This window comes from Microcaecilia unicolor, chromosome 6, assembly GCF_901765095.1.
Source record: "Microcaecilia unicolor chromosome 6, aMicUni1.1, whole genome shotgun sequence".
NCBI classification, from domain to species: Eukaryota; Metazoa; Chordata; class Amphibia; order Gymnophiona; family Siphonopidae; genus Microcaecilia; species Microcaecilia unicolor.
The window spans coordinates 60,688,855-60,709,917 of NC_044036.1; the positions used below are offsets into that span (position 1 = coordinate 60,688,855).

A 21,063-nucleotide genomic window follows, 5' to 3' on the forward strand; every position below is an offset into this window, starting at 1 on the left:
ACATACTGGTGGGATGGGAGTGGTGGTGAAGAGGTGCCAGACCCACACGCAGTGGAGGGGTGATGAAGAGGTGCCAGATCCACGCAGGGAGGTGATGAAGAGATGCCAAGGTGCTGGATTCATGGGGGGGGGGAGGGGGGAGGAGAGGGGGGAGATGCTGGACCTTGAGGGAGGGAAGCAGAGGGACCTGGAGCAAGGGAGGGAGAGGGGGAGAGATTTGGACCTGGGGAGAAAGGTGAGACCTGGATCAAAGGGGAAAGGGTTAAGCAGGGAGAGTAAGAGAGACAGACAGAACCTGGACTGGGGGGAGACTGGACCTCTTCTGGTGCTGGAGGTAGGGAGAGAGAGAGATACCAGATCACGGGGGTCAGGGGTGGGAGGTGAAGGAGGAAGGAAGGAGAGATGCTGGATCTTAGAGGGAAAGGGAAACAGTGTGAAGAGACAGCCAGAGACCTGGAGCAAAGGGGAGGGGAAAAGATCTTGGACCTGGGGAGGGGGCGCAGAGGAAAGAGAGAGAGAGAAGAGACCTGGAACAAACGAACAGGGTTAAGCAGAAAGAGAGAAACTGGATGAGCGGAGAGACGCTGGACAAGTGGAGGTAGAGAGAGAGGAAGCCAGACCAAGGGAGTCAAAGGTGGGAGTGAAGGAAAAAGGGAGGAGAGAGAGTAGAAGATGGAAGTGAGAAGGAACAGAGATACAGACAACATATGTTGAGAATGGAGGGAGTGTAGGGACAGGAACACAGAGGGACAATGATGGACACAAGAGGAGAGATAGGGGCACAGAGGGAGGATGATGATATATATGAGGGGAGGATAGGGACACTAGAGGGCAAATGGTAAACGTGGGGGGAATATAGGGACAGGGATACAGCAAGGACACAGTGGACTGGATGGATAAGGGATGCAGAGGAAAGATGGATGGTGGATATCGAGAGAAGAAATGTCAAAAGGACAGGAGACTCTGGAAAGAGAGTTAATAAACAGTGAAAAACAGAAACGACACATTGGGAGTAAAACAATGTTCAGATAATTTTTTTTCAGAATGCATTAATTGTAAGCTTTGGGAAATGTATATCTTTGGTATCTTGCATGTCAGTTTCTATTACTGTTACAGGTTTTCTATAAATGTCTGGAATGTGTTTGCTTTTGAAGGGTTTTGGTTTTTACTGGGGCTCTACTACTACTACTACTACTCAACATTTCTAGAGCGCTACTAGGGTTACGCAGCGCTGTACAATTTAACAAAGAAGGATATTCTCTGCTCAAAGGAGCTTACAATCTAAAGGACGAAATGTCAAGTTGGGGCAGACTAGATTCCATGAGTAGAGGTATAGTGGTTATGTGCCGAATGCGACATTGAAGAGGTGGGCTTTGAGTAAGGATTTGAAGATGGGGAAGGAGGGGGCATGGCTTATGTGCTCGGGGAGTTTATTCCATGCATAGGGTGAGGCAAGGCAGAAAGGGCGGAGCCTGGAGTTGGTGGTGGAGAAGGGTACTGAGAGGAGGGATTTGACCTGTGAGCGGAGGTTTCGGGTAGGGACGTAAGGGGAGATGAGAGTAGAGAGGTAATGAGGGGCTGCAGATCGAGTGCATTTGTAGGTAAGTAGGAGAAGCTTGAATTGAATGCAGTACCTGATCAGAAGCCAGTGAAGTGACTCGAGGAGAGGGGTGATATGGGCATATCGGTCCAGACGGAAGATGAGACGTGCAGCAGAGTTCTGAACGGATTGAAGGGGGGATAGATAGCTCTGAAGGGGTTCCCGCTCCTCCAGGTCCCCATTACTTAGGGAGAAATGGTGTTATAGGGGGATCATCTTAATTTTTCTGCCCGATGCCCATTCAGTCCTAGCTATACCACTGGGCAAAAGGAGAAAGAAACAATCAAGAGGCTGCTGTCTCTATGAGCGTGACTATTAGCTCTATGGTCTCTCCCCCTCTGATGTCAACTTCCTGTTTCTGAGGGGGTAAGACCAGTATAGCCAGAAGCCGCACACACATAGAGCCAGGAGCTTGCAACTGTCTTGTTTTTATTAAAAGGAGCCTTTAATTTGTAATGTAATATTTGAAATATGTCAAGTTTTGAAATTTATACATGCAATCAAGCGCTACTCTTTCTCTGGTGTTGTTCTGTGTGCATAATTTGGCTTCGTGGAAGTTCAATTTAATTTTTCTCTACATATGTTATTAACATGTCTTATAGCCCGCCATATACCTTGTCAGTTCAAGGCGAGTTACAAAAACTATGGGACCAGATCCAAGCTTTCTGGGAATTGCAATAACAAATTCAAACACTAAAAGATAATACCCTCCAAATACAACAATTAAGACTTGTTTTGTAGAAACAAAAACATTTTCAAATTCTTCCTAAACAGTACATAATTTTGACAACATTGCAAGAATAAAGGAAGTGAATTCCACACCAAAGCAATCTGATAATAAAGCAAACAGAATAAAGGAAGTGAATTCCATATTGAAGCAATCTGATAATAAAGCAATGCAAAATTTCTAATTGATAAGCTGGCACTAATGATTCAATAAATATGACAATTGCACCAGTAAATGCTCCTATATCTTATACCCCTCTCTATGCAGCCTAGCATCTTTCTGGCCATGGCCAGAAGTAATCACAGATCACTATAACACGGGGGCAAAGGAGTTTAGCAGCAACGGACCAAGATCTATCATAGAAATTATATAAACCAGCTAAGATAAGTGTACCTATTTACTTACTATTGATATCACAACTGACCATAGCACAGTAGTGTGTTTTAACATGATAGGAAGGGAGGCAGGGTCAGTGCTGTGATGTTTGGTTGCTGTTTGCTAACTCCGTAACATATGGGTATTAGGCACAATAGCATAATACTGAGCACTGCAGATAAAAATAGAAAAAATAAATACACTAAATAAGATATAGGAGCATTTACTGGTGCAATTGTCATATTTATTGAATCATTAGTGCCAGCTTATCTACAAGTGATCCCTAACTGACGTATGGGAATAGCGATGGAGTATTGATTTTAATCACAGATCACTATAACACGGGGGCAAAGGACTTTAGCAGCAATGGACCAAGATCTATCATAGAAATTATATAAACCAGCTAAGATAAGTGTACCTATTTACTTACTATTGATATCACAACTGACCGTAGCACAGTAGTGTGTTTTAACGTGATAGGAAGGGAGGCAGGGTCAGTGCTGTGATGTTTGGTCGCTGTTTGCTAACTCCGTAACATATGGTTATTAGGCACAATAGCATAATACTGAGCACTGCAGATAAAAATAAAAAAATTATAAACACTAATAAAATATAGGAGCATTTACTGGTGCAATTGTCATATTTATTGAATCATTAGCGCCAGCTTATCTACAAGTGATCCCTGACGTATTGATTAAAAATAATAAGACACAGCATAAGGAATGGCATGTCAAATGCAAAGCGCTGATAAGGAAGGCAAAGACAGACTTTGAAAAAAAGATTGCGTTGGAAGTAAAAACACATGGACGGACATTTTCGATTTGACATCTAAGTCCAACTTTGGACGTTTTGCACAAAACATCCAAAATTCAAATAGGAAAGAAGGTCATTTTCAACGAAGAAAAACAATACTGTTTCGAACAAGGTTTTGTCCTTTGGACGTTTTGTTTTTTGGTCCATTTTCGGGAAAAAAAATGAATATGTGCAAAACTTAGAAAATCAAGCTATTGGGATGTAGGAGGAGCCAGCATTTTTATCAGACTGGTCCCTCAGACATGAAAGAAGACTAGGGCACCCTAGAGGGCACTACCCCCAACCTTTCATCCATGAACACAGAACAGAAATAATTGTTAAGCAGTTCAGCTTTAACCTTATCAGATTCTACATATTCCTTTCCCTCAGCTTTGAGCCTCACAATGCTATTACAGCACTTCCTCCTGTCACATATCTGAAAAACGGTCATGTCCCCTAATTTACTGTATCAACTATCTTTTCCTCTATTTGCCTCTTGGCTTCCCTGACAGCTTTTCCAGGTTCTCTTAGCTTTTCTCAGTATTTTAGCCTGTCTTCCTCTTTCTAAGTTGTCTTGTATTGTACAAAGGCTATCCTTTTTTCCCTTATCTTTTCAGCAACTACATTTGTGAACTAGATCGGTCTTCTTTTTCCCTTACTTTTATGTAATTTTCTTAACATAAAGGTTTGTCGCCTTTAAAATGGCTTCTTTCAGTTTTGCCCACTGCTGATCTACTTCCTTCAGCTGTTCCCATTCAACTAATTCTTCCTTGAGAAATTCCCCCATCTCGGCAAAGTTAGTTCTTTTAAAATCTAGGATCTTCAATCTTGAAAAATCCCTCTCCTCCTTTGTCTTAATACTGAACCACACTATTCAGTGATCACTAGATGCCAAATGATCTCCCACCGTAACATCAGAAACATTGTCCCCATTTGTAAGCCCAGATCTAGAACAGCTCCATCCCATGTTGGTTTCATCACCCACTGCTGAAACAATTCTTCCTGTAGAAAATCCATGATCTTCTAGATGACTTCACAGCAGGGATGCCCCAATCAATGTCCAGCATATTAAATCACCCATTTCCCCTTTCCTAGCTATCTTGTGTTTGTCTTCAATTAAGACTCCATCCAATTCTTCTGACTGTGAAGGTGACCTGTATATTACACCAATGTAAATATGTTTTCCTTTTCCTCTTGCCAGTTTAATCCACAGTGCTTTTTCCTTACCCCATACATACAATGCCACTCCTCTACCCTTTTGTCCTTCCTGAATAGATTATAGCCAGGCATAGATATATCCCAATCATGGTTCTCCGTGAACCACGTCCCCGTGACCGCCAATAAATCCAATCCATATCATTGCAGCCTCTATATCTGGACATTTATTTTCCATACTACGGAAATCGGCATACAAGGCTCTCCAGATGTTGATTTTTTTCCCCACTTTCTATAAGGGTATTTGATGGCTCATCTTCCTGATATTTATTAATGACTATGGGTCTTTTCTCACCCATCCCCAGCAAATTTAGTTTAAAGCCCTCTTTAGTACATTAGCCAGTCTGGTACTGAAGATACTTTGATCCTTCCTTGAAAGGTGAACACCATTTCAGTAGCTCTTGGAAAATCATCCCGTGGTCCAGGAAACCGAAGGCAAATAGTGGTTAGAATCTGCCAGTCCACCAAATCAAACACGCTGGACAAATCAAATTGTAAAACAACAGTGCATTGCCCTTTACTCAACACCTGTTTACCCTGCGCTACCAACATACCAATTACTGTCTCTGTGTTGTAGTTCCTTTGGGTGGGGTGAAGAAACTCATGGTGATCAATATAATGAACTAAATATTCAGTAACATACCCCTCCATCACTTTAATAAATAAAGGAATAGGCACTACAGGTCTATAATTTTTAACCTTGGAAAGACTTTGGGATTGGTGTAAGAACTATATCCCCCACCCCCCTCTCTCTGAAGGCAGGAATAACCCTCTCTGCAAATGAAAATGTACCCAATTTATTAGTAAGTTCAACAATTTTGGAGAAGGGTTTTTGAACAAATAAGATGGACAACTATCCAAACTGCAGAAAGATTTTGCATACCTCATTAACAACCTTGATATGGTAGGAAAAATCAGTATTGTCAAATTGTTCTAATAATCATCAGCTGGTACAGATTCATCAGAAAACCAGCTTAAGCTAACAGACAATTGAGCTCTAGTCAAACGAATCTTATCCTCAAAATATGATGCTAACTCTAAAGCTGGTGGCATCTTGCAATTTGAATTATTCATAACAGAATCATAATTAGTTGAAGTCTCTAAAAGTGAAAATAACTTTTTAGTATCCAACCATTCAGTTCCCACAAATTTGGATTTAAAAAAAAACTTGTTTCTTAGCTGACAGGAGAGAATTATAGCTATGAATCTGCTCCCTCCATATTGCTTTATTAGCCACAGAAGGATCTTTTCTCCACTTCTTCTCATAGTTCCTACATACCCATTTCAACTGTATCAGTTCAAAACTGAACCATTTATCTGATTTCCTTTGCCGTTTAACCTTAACTCAGGAGATAATTTGTCCAAAACAGCTAATACAGACGATACAATAAACTAAAGGCCAACAGGTATCAAAGTGTATATGTTGCATGTTGATGTTACACTCTATGTTACACTCTACAAAACTTCTGAAGAAGGCTGTTTTTGATACAGTGAAAAGTGCTAAACATTAACAGAACTTCTGAGAGTCTGAGATAATGCCCAATGTACTCTGATTTAAGAGTGAGGTTCATTCCTGTAACTTGTTATGGAATACACAAAACTAACCCATCTGAAGATGTTATTCTGGAAGATAAGAAACTACTTGCTGTCACTGTCAGCCAGTCTGCCTTCCAAATACATCATTTCTACACCTGGAGCCTGTGTATTTCTAAGGTTCACACTGACATGATATGGAGAAAATACTGGAGCACTGGGGGAAGAGGGAGTGCTGGCTAAAAAAGAAGGGAAGGAAGAAAAGAGAAACCGCAGGGCTTTAGAAAGGGAGAAAGAGAGAAGGCTGCAGTAGTGAGGGGAAGGCAACAGTTACAGTGTGTGCTCCCTTTGCTACTTTAACAGGACGTAAGTGAGGGCAACATGAGACAAAGTTCCCTTGGTGCTGGCTCATTTCAGTGAAAAAGAAAAACTTCACTGTCCAATAAATGGGTTCCTATCTGGTCTATTTTTTGAGATAACCTTAACAAATGAGATGTATATATGCAAACTAATATGCTAATGTGTCAGAGCCCCCCCCCCCCCCCCCCCCCCCCCCCCCCCCCCCCCCCCCCCCCACACACACAAATGAAACAGTAAAACTATGTCTATAACATTTCTCAACCAAATGTGGAAAACTCACAAATCCTCTCAGGAAGAAGGTATGAAATATTATCACCCTAGTTTTGCAATTTACATATTAAAATTATTCATTTCAGAACCAGATGATTTCTAATAAAACGAGGACACATTATTACCTGTAGTTCCCCATGTGTCTGCTTTCATACTCATCCTTGGATATCTGTTTACGCACTTGAGCTAGTCTTTCTTTCTAAAAATCAAGAAAGAAGGAGATTAAACACTGACAAACTAAATGTAGAGGCAAGGAAGTAGTAGCTTTGTTAAAGTCCTTTATACCAGTTCCTCTTTCCTCCTTTCCAGTTTGCGGTGCTGCTTCTCCCAGTCAGGGGAACATGGTGAAAGTCTTTTCACTGATCCGTGACCATAGAGTCTTTTTTGTGCTTCAGCCTTTTGCCTAGCCAAGTTCCTCCTTTTATCACTTGCCCTAAAAGGTAAACCACATTTCAACATTATTATCAATTAAAATAAAGACAAATTCCTTATCAGGAAAAGGGCACAGAAAAAGGCAGGATAGATAGAGAAAGGGTTTTTCTTAATTCCAGTGTTTACAACTGAACATAGAACAATGCAAAAACACTGGTCCAAATGGATAAAACCAAGTTACTTACCTTATAGAAGGTGTTCTCTGTGGAGAACAAGATGCAAGTCCTAACAGCATGGGTGACATCACTGATGGAGACCGCACAGTAAAGCTTCTTCAGCTCAGTAAGTGCTAGAGGCTTCTGAGTTGTTTCACCAAACATGTGAACCACTTCCTGCCTGCCACTGTTGCATGGGACCACCTCAGCCTATTTAGTCAGCTTAAGGAGAATACAACTCCTTGGGGAGGTGGGTGGATATGTGAAAACTTGTATCCTGCTGTTCATGGAGAACAGCTGCTAAAGATAAGTAACTTGGTTTTCTCCAACAACAAGCAGCATGACAAGTCCTCACAGCATGGGACTCCCTGGTTACAGTTGCCTTCACCAGAAAAATGGGAAAAATAATAACAAGATTCTGCAACAGGCAGACACCAACATATTCTTGGTGGAAACTAGCCCTTTTCATATTCTTTCCTTTTTTTCTCTCTCTCTCTTTTTTTTTTTTTAGAAAGCAGCTTGGAACAGAAAAGAAATGGGTCTAGAGGAGATAAAATTAGATTATAATACCCTAAGAGATTCTGAGAACTACTAGCCAAATCTGGTGTAGCACTGGGAGCCCTTTTCCAAACAGTAGTAGGCTGTAAAAACAGATGTCCATGTTGCAGCCTTACAAACTTCCTACATGCAAGCTGACCTGAAGTAGGCTACCAATGCTGTCATTGCTCTGACATTATGAACTATGACGCAACCCTCAAGAGTCAACTCTGTCTGAACATAAGTGAAGGAAATGCAGTCAGCTAGCTAATAAAACAGTGTGTGTTTGATAATGGAAGCCCTATTCAATTAGAGTCAACAGAAACAAAAAGCTGGGTGGAGTTTCTAAGGGCTTCAGTAGGCTCCAAACAGAAAGCAAATGCTCTCTTCCAAGGCTCCAAACAGAAAGCAAAGGCTCTCTTCCAATCCAATGTGTGCAGTGCACTTTCATCTTTTTAGGTGTGAGTCCTGGGAGAAAATATTGGTAGGATGATAAAGTGGAAATCTGATACTCTGCAGTCCAGAGCATGCAGTGTACTTTCACTTTGATGGGCAAGGGGTCTTGGGAAAAATGTTGGCAAAACAATTGTTGGTTAAGATGGAAATCCCGACACTACCTTAGGAAGCATGCATGCACAAAACCACTTTGTTGTAAAACTTCATATAAGGTGAATCATCTACTAAGGTCTGGAGCTCACTAATCCTATGTGCTGAAATGACTGCCACAAGAAACAAGACCTTTCAGGTCAGGTACTTCTGATGGCAGGTATCTAGTGGCTCTAAAGTAGCTTTTATCAGCAGGGTAAGGACAATACTGAGATACCATGGCACTGAGGCTTGATTTTGTTTTGTTTTATATTTATTGAAGTTTATAATAATATATCCCAACACTGGAGATGAACAAGAAATATGGAAAAATATAAAAAGGTAAAGACAAATACCTCATCATTACAATGAAAAATAAATTCAAACTTTCGTCCACAAAAAAGAAAGAAGGCAAAAAGATCCAAGAGATTTAAAAAAAACTATCAAAAACACTCTACAAATACATCAATATGCCTGTCGCTTACCCAAGAGACCCTCTGCAGTCTGCCCCTACAGTGTGCATATAACACTATACAACATCATTTATCTCTTCTTTAGCCACAAGAAATTCCTCCAACTGCTTTGGATCAAAAAAATTAATAAATAGAAATAAAACAAAAACAGAGAAAAGAAAATAATATGATACCATTTTTATTGGATTAACAATACATTTTTGATTAGCTTTTGAAGGTAACCCTTCTTCTTCAGATCAGAAGTAAGAAGGGTTACCTTTGAAAGCTAATCCAAAAATGTATTGTTAGTCCATTAAAAACGGTATCATCTTATTTTCATTTCTATGTTTTTGTTTTATTTCTATTTATTACCTTTAAAAGTGGACTAACACATCACTTTGATCAAAAAATTTAAATTGTTTACCTGAAAAACAAAGCATAAACAAGGAAATTTAAGCACAAAATTAGCACTCAAAGCTTGCAACCTATGCCGAAGAGCTAGGAAAGTTTTGTGTCACATCTGTGTCTCTCTTGACAAGTCAGGAAAAACAAATTTTTGAGCCCAAAAACGACGTATCTAAATGTCTAAAAGAAAGTTTCAGAACTGCATTTTGGTCTGGCTCCAAGGCAAAAGAGATCACCAAAGCAGTTCTCTGAATAATCACTTCCAGAGAGGCCTCAAGAAAGGATGTCAAATTCATATTATCCCCTTCTAAACCCCAAGGGGTTTCACCAACAGATTTCCCAGAGTCCAGCATATACTGGGTCCGCATGATAGGGGGTAATGAATCATTCGCCATCTCTAGGACCTCCACAAGATATTTTTTAACCACATCCATGGGAGCAATCAAAGGAAACCTGGAGAAGTCAAGCAGTCTCAAGTTATTCCTCCGAATCTGATTCTCCAAATACTCCAAATGACGGTGCAAAAAGTTCTTATCCTTGACTGAGATGATCCCAACACGTCCAGGGACTGAATTTTTGTACAGTGCTGCGTACGTCTAGTAGTGCTATAGAAATGGTAAGTAGTAGTAGTAGTAGTAGTAGTTGTCTCTAATAAAGCCTGTGCCTGAAGCAAGACTGAAAATACCTTAATATCTTCAGTATATGTTAAGAGTTGTAGATTGCAAAAAAGAGTGCGTGTCAAATATAAGGCCCCACAGAGTGGCATTTTTGAACGGGACGCCCATCTCCATGGCCGGCTGAGGCCGGCTCCGTAAATGGGCGGAGCCAACCGTATTTTTGAAAAAGATGGCCGGCCAGGCCGGCCAAATGTCAGAGATGGACAGGTTTGAGATGGCCGGTCTCGGTTTTTGCCCACAATGGAAACCGAAGCCGGCCATCTCAAACCCGGCCAAATCCAAGGCATTTGGTCGTGGGAGGGGCCAAGATTCGTAGTGCACTGGTCCCCCTCACATATCAGGACACCAACCGGGCACCCTAGGGGGCACTTCTAAAAAGTAAAAAAAAAAATTTTTAATAGCTCCCAGGTGCATAGCTCCCTTTCCTTGGGTGCTAAGCCCCCCAAAACCCACTCCCCACAACTATACACCACTACCATAGCCCTAAGGGGTGAAGGGGGCACCTACATGTGGGTACAGTGGGTTTCGGGTGGGTTTTGAAGGGCTCCCATTTTTCACCACAAGTGTAACAGGTGGAGGGGGATGGGCCTGGGTCTGCCTGCCTGAAGTCCACTGCACCCACTAAAACTACTCCAGGGACCTGTATACTGCTGCGATGGACCTGAGTATGACATTTGAAGCTGGCATAGAGGCTGGCAAAAAAAGTTTTTAAAGTTGTTTTTTTGAGGGTGGGAGAGGGTTGGTGACCACTGGGGGAGTAAGGGGAAGTGATCCCAGATTCCCTCCGGTGGTCATCTGGTCAGTTCGGGCGCTTTTTTAGGACTTGGACCTGAAAAAAAGGGACCAAGTGAAGCTGGTGAAATGCTTGTCAAGGCCAGCTTTCTTTTTTCCATTATAGGGCGAAGCCGGCCATCTCAACGCACGCCCCCATCCTGCCTTCACTACCATGCTGACACGCCCCCTTGAACTTTCGCCGGCTCCGCGATGGAATGCAGTTGAAGCCGGCCAAAATCGGCTTTCGATTATACCGATTTGGCCGACTTCAGGAGATCGCCGGCCATCTCCCGATTTGTGTCAGAAGATGGCCGGCAATCTCTTTCTAAAATAAGCTGGACAGTGACTCTAAAGTCATGATGGCCAGTTTAATAAGCACTAGCGATGAACATGCAGGGATAGCTGGGTTCTTGATCTGAGAGAGAGTACTCATAATTGGAGATGGTAAAATCTGAACAGCGACCTGCAGTAACGACTCTGAAACAGGATCTGAACCTTCCATGGATGGGGTCAAGTGCCCTTCCTGCACTGATTGAATTCTTTAATAAAAGAAAGCTGCTCCTAGATCAAACTAAAGGCTGTGCAGAGATGGGCTTAACCTCTACACAATGATGATAAACTTCAATCGCACTAAGGTGAAATCTTACAGAACTGGTCTTGAGAACTGACTCTGAAAGATGTAGAAGGTATTCAAGCTGCTTTTGTGAAGGACATGAAAATGGATCTAGGGCCTTACCCTCACACCATATGGCAAACCTCTTCCACTTGAACTCGTATGACCTTCCAGTGGAATTGCTCATGGAAGAAGCAGAATTTGAGAGCACACTCCAAGAGATTCAAGGAATTTACCTCTAACCTATCAGCATCCAAGCCATGAAGGCCAGTCAAGAAGCAAGAGGGGTACCTTGTTCTGAGTGATGAGGGTCGGAAAGCATTCCATCCTCCATGGGTCTTTGGAGGCTAGCTCCAGAAATAGAGGGAACAAGATCTGACACAGCCAATATGGTTCTATGAGTATCATGGAATCCCTCTCCTGCAAAACTTTCAGGAGAATTTTTGCTGTAAGAGGTGTTGGAGGATACACATACAGAAGACCCTTCCCCCAATCTAAGAGAAAGGCATCTGAGGCTTGTCTATCATGGGATCCAGTGTGGAACAGAACTGAAGGACTTTGCTGTTGAGGTGAATGGTGAAAAAAGTTTCACCAAGAGAGTGCCCTACTCTCAAAATATCTTCCGGGTAATGCCCACATTCAAAAACTTCTTGTGTGGTTGCATGACTCAGCTCAGTTTGTCCATCAGGCAGTTATTCTTCCCTGTCAGGTAAATGGCTCTGAGTACCATCCTAAGGAAAATGGCCTATCACCATATCCTGACTACTTCCTGACACAGAAGGTACAAACCTGTCCCTCCCTGCTTGTTGACACAGTACAATACAACCTGATTGTTTGGATCAAAATAATTTGGTTTTTCAGCCAAATTCTGAAAGCCTTTAGAGCATTCCAAATAGCTCCTAGCTTTAGGAGATTTATTTGGTGCTGCCTGTTCAGAACATACCTCTAACCCTGGGTGTGGAGCCTATTATATGAGCTATGCACCCTAGGGTGGGTGAATGCAACTGTCCTCAGTGTCTTCTGGTGCAGGAGAATTTAGAATAGGATTCCCTTGTCCAAATTGCTGCAAATTAACTACCAAGATAGAGAATGTTTGAGGGAAAGCATGACAGTGATGTCATCCTGCAGATTCCCCCTAACCTGAGACCATTGGGAAAACAAGGTGCATTGATTTGTCCTCAAACTGAGATATCATTTTGCAAACCCAACCCTATATATTCATGTTATTGAGAAACTTGAGAAACTGTTTAATGCAAACTCTAAAATTTATAAGGACCTCAGTGGTGACTTGTTTCACGTGGGGACTATATGCCTCATGATTCACCTTAATCTTCATAGGTCCATACTTTAATGTATTGACTTTATTTTTTAATATATATTAACATGCTGACCGTTATCAATCTTATTATCAAATATGCAAAGATTTAACTTGTATGAAGGACCCACAGCCAACATGTTTCACCTAAGCTGCTTGAGGGTGTGGTCCTCTAAAAAACAAGCAATAATATAAGTATTCAAAACTTCCATAAAACAAATTAAACACTGTGCTTATCTCTGAGCATTCCATTATGCTCTGTCTTCACATTGTTTCTCAAGATGGCGACTCAAACCGACAGCTTCTTTAAATGCTATCACATGGGCCATGTTGGCTGCAGGTCCTTCACATAAGTCTTTGCATATTTGATAAGGTTGATAAAACAAGTCACCACTGAGGTTCTTATAAATTTTAGAGTTTGGATTAAGCTGTTGCAAGTTTCTCAATAACATGAATACATAGCGTTGGGTTTGCAAAATGACACCTCAGTTTGAGGACAGATCAATGCACCTTGTTTTCCCAATGGTCTCGGGTTAGGGGGAATCTGCAGGATGACATCACTGTCATGCTTTCCCTCAAATGTTCTCTGTATTGGTGACTGTAACTTAGATCAGTTTCTTATCTCTTGCTTAACTATACAAAGAACTTGCTTTGAGTTTAGCTAACCATCAAATTAATACAACTAACTCTGTACCACACATCTTGCTCCCATCATATATCTGCTCTTGGTCCCTCAGCTATATGGTAAGCCATATTGTAGAAACTCTTTAGCATCATATCTACGTTAGCTGAATGTTCTAATGCATGCTTATTTGGTGTATCATTAGTATTATGCTAACATTGTATTATATCACTGATGTAATACAACGCTAGCAGTGCTGTCAAATGTGTATATTTTTGATACAATTTCACAGTAGTTCTATTATTAGGTTTCAATTTACTGTTTTCAAGTTAACTTTATTTATTGTATTTGATGTTTATTCTTGGTCATTTTACCATTGTTATGCTGTTAACAAAATTGTTTTATGTTAAACTGTACTTACTGTATACCACCTTGGGTGAATCTTTTCACAAAGGTGGTTAATAAATCCCAATAAATAGAGGTTGCATAAGCTGTTGCAAGTCTCTCAATAACATGAATATACAGCATTGAGTTTGCAAAATGATAAAATAAGTTACCCTCGCTAGTAAAGCTATTTTGCCATATTTAAAGAGAGTTCTCAAATTGAGGTGTGCCATGGATGTGACAAGCACTGAGGAGGCCATGTGGCCCAACAACCTCAACATTTGTCGAACTGATACCTGCTGATTCTGACTGGACCACAGAGGTGAGAGCCTCTAGTCATTGAGCAAGAAGGGAAGTCTTAGCTAGAGTTGTGTCCAGCAGAGCTCCAATTAGCTCAAATTGTTGAGACAGGCTGAGATGTGACTCAAGGAAATTGAATACACTCTAGTAGCTCCAGCATCCGAATGGTTCTTTGCATTAATACCTTTGCCCCTTCCTGAATTGTGCTCTTGATCAGTCAGTTGTCTAAGTAGGGAAACACATGCATTCCCACTCTGTGTAATAACATTCTTGTTACAGCTAAATATTTTTTAAGACTCTGGGAGCTGATGCGAGGCCAAATGGCAGTACACATACTGGTATAAGATCACGTATACATATGAAGTATCACATCATACCTTATGTAATGAGTTTATCTTGTTCGACAGACTGGATGGACTATACAGGTCTTTATCTGCCGTCATCTACTATGTTACTATGGGGCTCATTTTCAAAGCACTTAGACTTACAAAGTTACATAGAGGGGCATAATCGAACACGAACGCCCATCTCCATGGGCGCCTATATCCGTGGGCGCCTATTTCCGTGAACGAGACAACCCATATTTTCAAAAAAAGATGGGCGCCCATCTTTTTTCCGATAATAACTTATTGTACTTCCATCGTTACAATGTATTGTAAGCCACATAATCATGTAATAACTTATTGTACTTCCATCGTTACAATGTATTGTAAGCCACATAATCATGTAATAACTTATTGTACTTCCATCGTTACAATGTATTGTAAGCCACACTGAGCCCGCAAATAGGTGGGAAAATGTGGGATACAAAAGCAATAAAATAAATAAAATAAAATAAATAATACGGGTTGTGCGGGGCAAATACCTAGGAGTTGGCTGTTTTTCAGCTGGGCGCTATCGGTTTTCAGCGATAATGGAAACCGAAGGCGCCCAGCTCAAAAACGAACAAATCAAAGGCATTGGGTTGTGGGAGGGGTCAGGATTCGTAGTGCACTGGTCCCCCTCACATGCCAGGACACCAACTGAGCACCCTAGGGGGCACTTTTACAAATTAACAAAAAACAGTAAAAGAGCTCCCAGGTGCATAGCACCCTTCCCTTGTGTGCAGAGCCCCCCAAATCCCCCCAAAACCCACTGCCCACAAGTCTACACCATTACCATAGCCCTAAGGGGTGAAGGGGGGCACCTTACTGTAGGTACAGTGGGTTTTGGGGGGTTTGGGAGGGATCAGCATTATCCAGCACAAGTGTAACAGGTAGGGGGGGATGTGCCTAGGTCCGCCTGGCTGAAGTCCACTGCACCCACTAACAACTGCTCCAGGGACCTGCATATTGCTGTGATGGAGCTGGATATGACATTTGAGGCTGGCATACAGGCTGAGAAAAAAAGTTGTTAAAGTTCTTTTTTTTTTGGTGGGAGGGGGTTAGTGACCACTGGGGGAGTCCGGTGGTCATCTGGTCATTTAGGGCACTTTTTTGGGACTTGTTCGTGAAAAAAAAGCGTCCAAAAAAGTGACCTAAATTCTTGCTAAAAACGGCTATTTTTTTTCCATTATCGGCAAAAGCCGCCCATTTCTGTTCGGCCGATAACCACGCCCCAGTCCCGCCTTCACCACGCCTCCGACACGCCCCTGTCAACTTTGGCCATTTCCGCAACGGAGTGCAGTTGAAGATGCCCAAAATTGGCTTTCGATTATACCGATTTGGCCACCCACGGGAGAAAGACGCCCATCTCCCGATTTGGGTCGAAATATGGGCGTCTTTCTCTTTCGAAAATAAGCTGGATAGTAATCTATGGAACTTTGTATAAGTGTGAAGTCTAAGTGCTTTGAAAATACACCTCAAAGTTACAATGGTAGTGGCGTTTCCTTATGCAAAATCTGAGATACTTCCTGTGCATAGGATGTATCAGTATATGGGTATAGGCATCCTTCAAGTCTAGAGAGCATTGCCAATCTTAAGTCTGAATCAATGGAAACAGAGTGCTACGGGAAATATCCTGAACTTTTGTTTTGCCAGGTTTTTATTCAGGACCCTTAGGTCTAGAATGGGATGAAATCCTCTACCTTTTTTGTGACCAGGAAGTAGTTGAAATAAAATCCCTTCCCTTTTTTCCCTGGTGTGGCCTACAAAAAGGAAGAGAGTTCCTTTGTAAGAAAGTCCTGTTCCTGAGAGCTTAACTTTGATGCTTTTGGCAGACAATTTAGAGAGATGCGTTCCAATTGCAGTGTGTACCCTGTCCAAACTATTTTGAGAACTCACTAATTTGAGGTTACAAGGGGCCACCTTGCTTGGAAAAAAATTTCAGCCTCTCTCCTACCAGAAGATCATTTGGAACAGGCACGTGGATTGCAACTATGCTCTCCTGGATCCAGTCAAATGCATGCTCTTGCTTTCTCTGGGGAGCTGGCTGGGACTTTTGGGCTCTCTGCTGCCTCTGGCATGAGTGAGAGTCCTGGTTGTATTAGGCAGGATGAACAGAGGGAAGGCACTTATGTCTTTGAGATCAGTAGGTCCTTTATTGCCTTCCGACCAAGTATTTCCCGGATGTTGAGGCTGATCCAGGAGTGGGCCAGGATAGTGACTTGAGGTTTGTGGCCTCTTCCACCTTGTTATCAAAAAGGTTATCTCCCCAGCACAGAACTTCTGCCAGCTTGGAAAAATGGCCTTAGCACAGAGGAAATCACATGTAAGGGTGTGCTAAGGCCAACTTTTCCAGCAGCTTGCTAAAAGGACCCCTAAATTAATTATCTAAAGTCACCATCTTGAAATGAGAGTCACCTTAGACAACACATTATAAATAAGTTAGAAGAGTCATGTATCAACATATGACGGAATCTGAAAAACATAAGTAATGTAAGGTTTTTACAGTTCTACAACTTTTCAACTAAGATATCTTTGGTATACTGCATAATCCAGCCTAAACCTGATGCAGTCCTAGCCTACATCAAGTATGTCACACCCTCCAAAAATCAGAACTATGCCCTCAACAGGCATCTCCATTGTGGGGGAGTCTTGCAGTTATCTATTCCTCCCATCTTTGTTGCCTTGACTTCACCCCCACCTCCACGTCATTAGTGGAATCCCTGAGTTTCAAACTTTTTCTTCTCCCCCCCCCCCCACCCCCACAGACTTCTTATTTATCTATCACCCCCCTCCTGCTGCCTCCCACTCTCTACAACTCCTTCATACTCTATCGGATCACTGTACCAACTCATCACTCCCTATTGTTCTAGGTAACTTCATCACTTTCCTTAAGTAATTTTAATTTCTTCCGGTTACCATGGACTGATCACTCTCTGATCTCTTTTACATGCACTACCAGGACTTCCACTCACCCCATAACAAAAGTTCCCCTTATTTATAGAGACTTCTGCAAATTTATTTTCTAATCTCTTCTACAGCCAATCTAATCTAGCTTTCTCTACCTTTTCTCAACTGCAATTAGACATCTCTGCACCCCAAGAAAAACTAATTACTTCCTAGCACCGTGCCAGATGTACCTGGTATACCCCTGGTCTATCTCGGTTGAAATGACAATTAAGGAAATACGAGTGCCAATGGAGGTGCCAGCATACACTAAGCACCATTTCTATTTTCCGGGCAGCAGCCTCTTCCTACAGGACTGCAATTCAAGCCGCAAAACGGACATATTACACAGATAAGATTTCTAAGGTCCCTAATACAGCCACTCTATATAAAGTGCTTACCTCCCTTACCGGCTCAGCCAATAAGACCCCCCTCTACAACCCTCATACTCACAATTCACAGCCTAGTGTCTCATTTTGAAAACAAATTATTTTCATTGCGCACTTCCATTGTCATACCCTATCAGTCCTACTGCATCAGCATCTGTACTGACCTCCCTCCATCAACTCTCTTACAGTACCCTAGATAAATTTACTTCTCCCTCAGTCTTTGCCATCTCTACCACTGTCAAAAGCATGAGACCTACCACTGCCTCTTTGGACCCTGTCCCATTGCCCCTTATCAAAAGATTCTCTAAGTTGCTTAGTCCTTACATCCATTCTATGATATCTAAAAGTCTTGAACAGGGCTACCTTCTGCCTTCGTGGAAGCAGGCCACAATTCGACCAGAACTCAAGGACAAATTATAACCTGTTCAAGAATGCAGTAATTATCGTCCAATCACTAATCTTCATTTCTTAGCCAAAATTGCTGAAAATATTGTCCACTCCCAACTTCTTGATTTCCTCCACAAAACACTGGCTCTTCACTCCAGTCAAAAAGGTTTTCACCCCCACCATAGCACTGAAACATCCCTTCTTGGACTCACAAGACACATACATTGCCATCTTGATCAGTCTACCTCAGTTTTCACACTATCTCTCGTCCTGACAGCAGCATTTGATCTTATCGATCACACCATTCTCCTTAATAAACGCCAGCAATTAGGCCTACAGGTACCACTCTTCACTGGTTTACTTCCCATCTATCACATCGTTCATACACAGTTCAAATGAACGTCACTTCAAATCCATTCTCACTTCCCTCTGGGGTTCCACAGGGGGAGTTCACTCCTTATGTTTACACTGATGATTTCCAAATTCTATGCACACTTGATCCGACTAATCCTACACACATACACCATATCAATAAAAGATTAACTAAAGTAATTGATTAGCTCTCTGAAAATCAACGTGTGCTTAATCCTGCCAAATCTAACTACTTATTTTTACAAATCAGCCTGCTTCAATACTAGCAGTCCCAATTGAACTATGTTCCATCTCAGTCCCCTTAGTTCAGAGTGTCAAAATATTGAGTACATAAGTACATAAGTAATGCCATACTGGGAAAAGACCAAGGGTCCATCGAGCCCAGCATCTTGTCCACGACAGCGGCCAATCCAGGCCAAGGGCACCTGGCAAGCTTCCCAAATGTACAAACATTCTACACATGTTATTCCTGAGATTTTGGATTTTTCCAAGTCCGTTTAGTAGCAGTTTATGGACTTGTCCTTTAGGAAACCGTCTAACCCCCTTTTTAAACTCTGCTAAGCTAACCGCCTTCACCACATTTTCCGGCAATGAATTCCAGAGTTTAATTACACTTTGGGTGAAGAAAGATTTTCTCCGATTTGTTTTAAATTTACTACACTGTAGTTTAATCGCATGCCCCCTAGTCCTAGTATTTTTGGAAAGCGTGAACAGACGCTTCACATCCACCTGTTCCACTCCACTCATTATTTTATATACCTCTATCATGTCTCCCCTCAGCCGTCTCTTCTCCAAGCTGAATAGCCCTAGCCTCCTTAGTCTTTCTTCATAGGGAAGTCGTCCCATCCCCGCTATCATTTTAGTCGCCCTTCGCTGCACCTTTTCCAATTCTACTATATCTTTCTTGAGATGCGGCGACCAGAATTGAACACAATACTCAAGGTGCGGTCGCACCATGGAGCGATACAACGGCATTATAACATCCTCACACCTGTTTTCCATACCTTTCCTAATAATACCCAACATTCTATTCGCTTTCCTAGCCGCAGCAGCACACTGAGCAGAAGGTTTCAGCGTGTTATCGACAACGACACCCAGATCCCTTTCTTGGTCCGTAACTCCTAACGTGGAACCTTGCATGACGTAGCTATAATTCGGGTTCTTTTTTCCCACATGCATCACCTTGCACTTGCTCACATTAAATGTCATCTGCCATTTAGCCGCCCAGTCTCCCAGTCTCGTAAGGTCCTCTTGTAATTTTTCACAATCCTGTCGCGAGTTAACGACTTTGAATAACTTTGTGTCATCAGCAAATTTAATTACCTCGCTAGTTACTCCCATCTCTAAATCATTTATAAATATATTAAAAAGCAGCGGTCCTAGCACAGACCCCTGAGGAACCCCACTAACTACCCTTCTCCATTGTGAATACTGCCCATTTAACCCCACTCTCTGTTTCCTATCCTTCAACCAGTTTTTAATCCACAATAGGACATTTCCTCCTATCCCATGACCCTCCAATTTCCTCTGTAGCCTTTCATGAGGTACCTTGTCAAACGCCTTTTGAAAATCCAGATACACAATATTAACCGGCTCCCCTTTGTCCACATGTTTGTTTACTCCTTCAAAGAATTGAAGTAAATTGGTCAGGCAAGATTTCCCCACACAAAAGCCGTGCTGATTCGGTCTCAGTAATCCATGTCCTCGGATGTGCTCTGTAATTTTGTTTTTAATAATAGCCTCTACCATTTTCCCCGGCACCGACGTCAGACTCACCGGTCTATAATTTCCCGGATCTCCCCTGGAGCCTTTTTAAAAAATGGGCGTTACATTGGCCACCCTCCAATCTTCCGGTACCACGCTCGATTTTAAGGATAAGTTGCATATCACTAGCAGTAGCTCCGCAAGCTCATTTTTCAGTTCTATCAGTACTCTAGGATGAATACCATCCGGTCCAGGAGATTTGCTACTCTTCAGTTTGCCGAACTGCCCCATTACGTCCTCCAGGTTTACCGTGAAGTCAGTAAGTTTCTCCGACTCGTCCGCTTGAAATACCATTTCCGACACCGGTATCCCACCCAAATCTTCCTCAGTGAAGACCGAAGCAAAGAATTCATTCAGTCTCTCCGCTACGTCTTTGTCTTCCTTGATCGCCCCTTTTACCCCTCGGTCATCCAGCGGCCCAACCGATTCTTTTGCCGGCTTCCTGCTTTTAATATACCAAAAAAAAATTTTTACTATGTTTTTTTGCCTCTAATGCTATCTTTTTTTCGTAATCCCTCTTGGCCTTCTTTATCTGCGCCTTGCATTTGCTTTGACACTCCTTATGCTGCTTCTTGTTATTTTCAGACGGTTCCTTCTTCCATTTTCTGAAGGCGTTTCTTTTAGCCCTAATAGCTTCCTTCACCTCACTTTTCATAATCGATTCAGACCTTTCATTCATCCCACAAATCTCCATTGTGGTTAAATGCTCATTTTTCAAAC

The 21,063-nt window shown here is 42.0% G+C and overlaps 1 protein-coding gene across 4 annotated transcripts in view; it reads right to left on the reverse strand.

Annotated features, from left to right (window-relative positions):
• The window catches only part of TTLL7 (tubulin tyrosine ligase like 7), a 324,337-nt gene that overhangs the window by 179,425 nt on the left and 123,849 nt on the right, over window positions 1-21,063 (reverse strand). For all 4 annotated transcript variants that reach the window (XM_030206297.1, XM_030206296.1, XM_030206298.1 and 1 more), the window contains 2 exons: window positions 7,158-7,305; window positions 6,998-7,071 (listed from right to left, as the gene is read on the reverse strand). In XM_030206297.1, coding sequence (XP_030062157.1) covers window positions 6,998-7,071; window positions 7,158-7,305 — 222 coding nt within the window. The remainder of the gene's footprint in view (window positions 1-6,997; window positions 7,072-7,157; window positions 7,306-21,063) is intronic.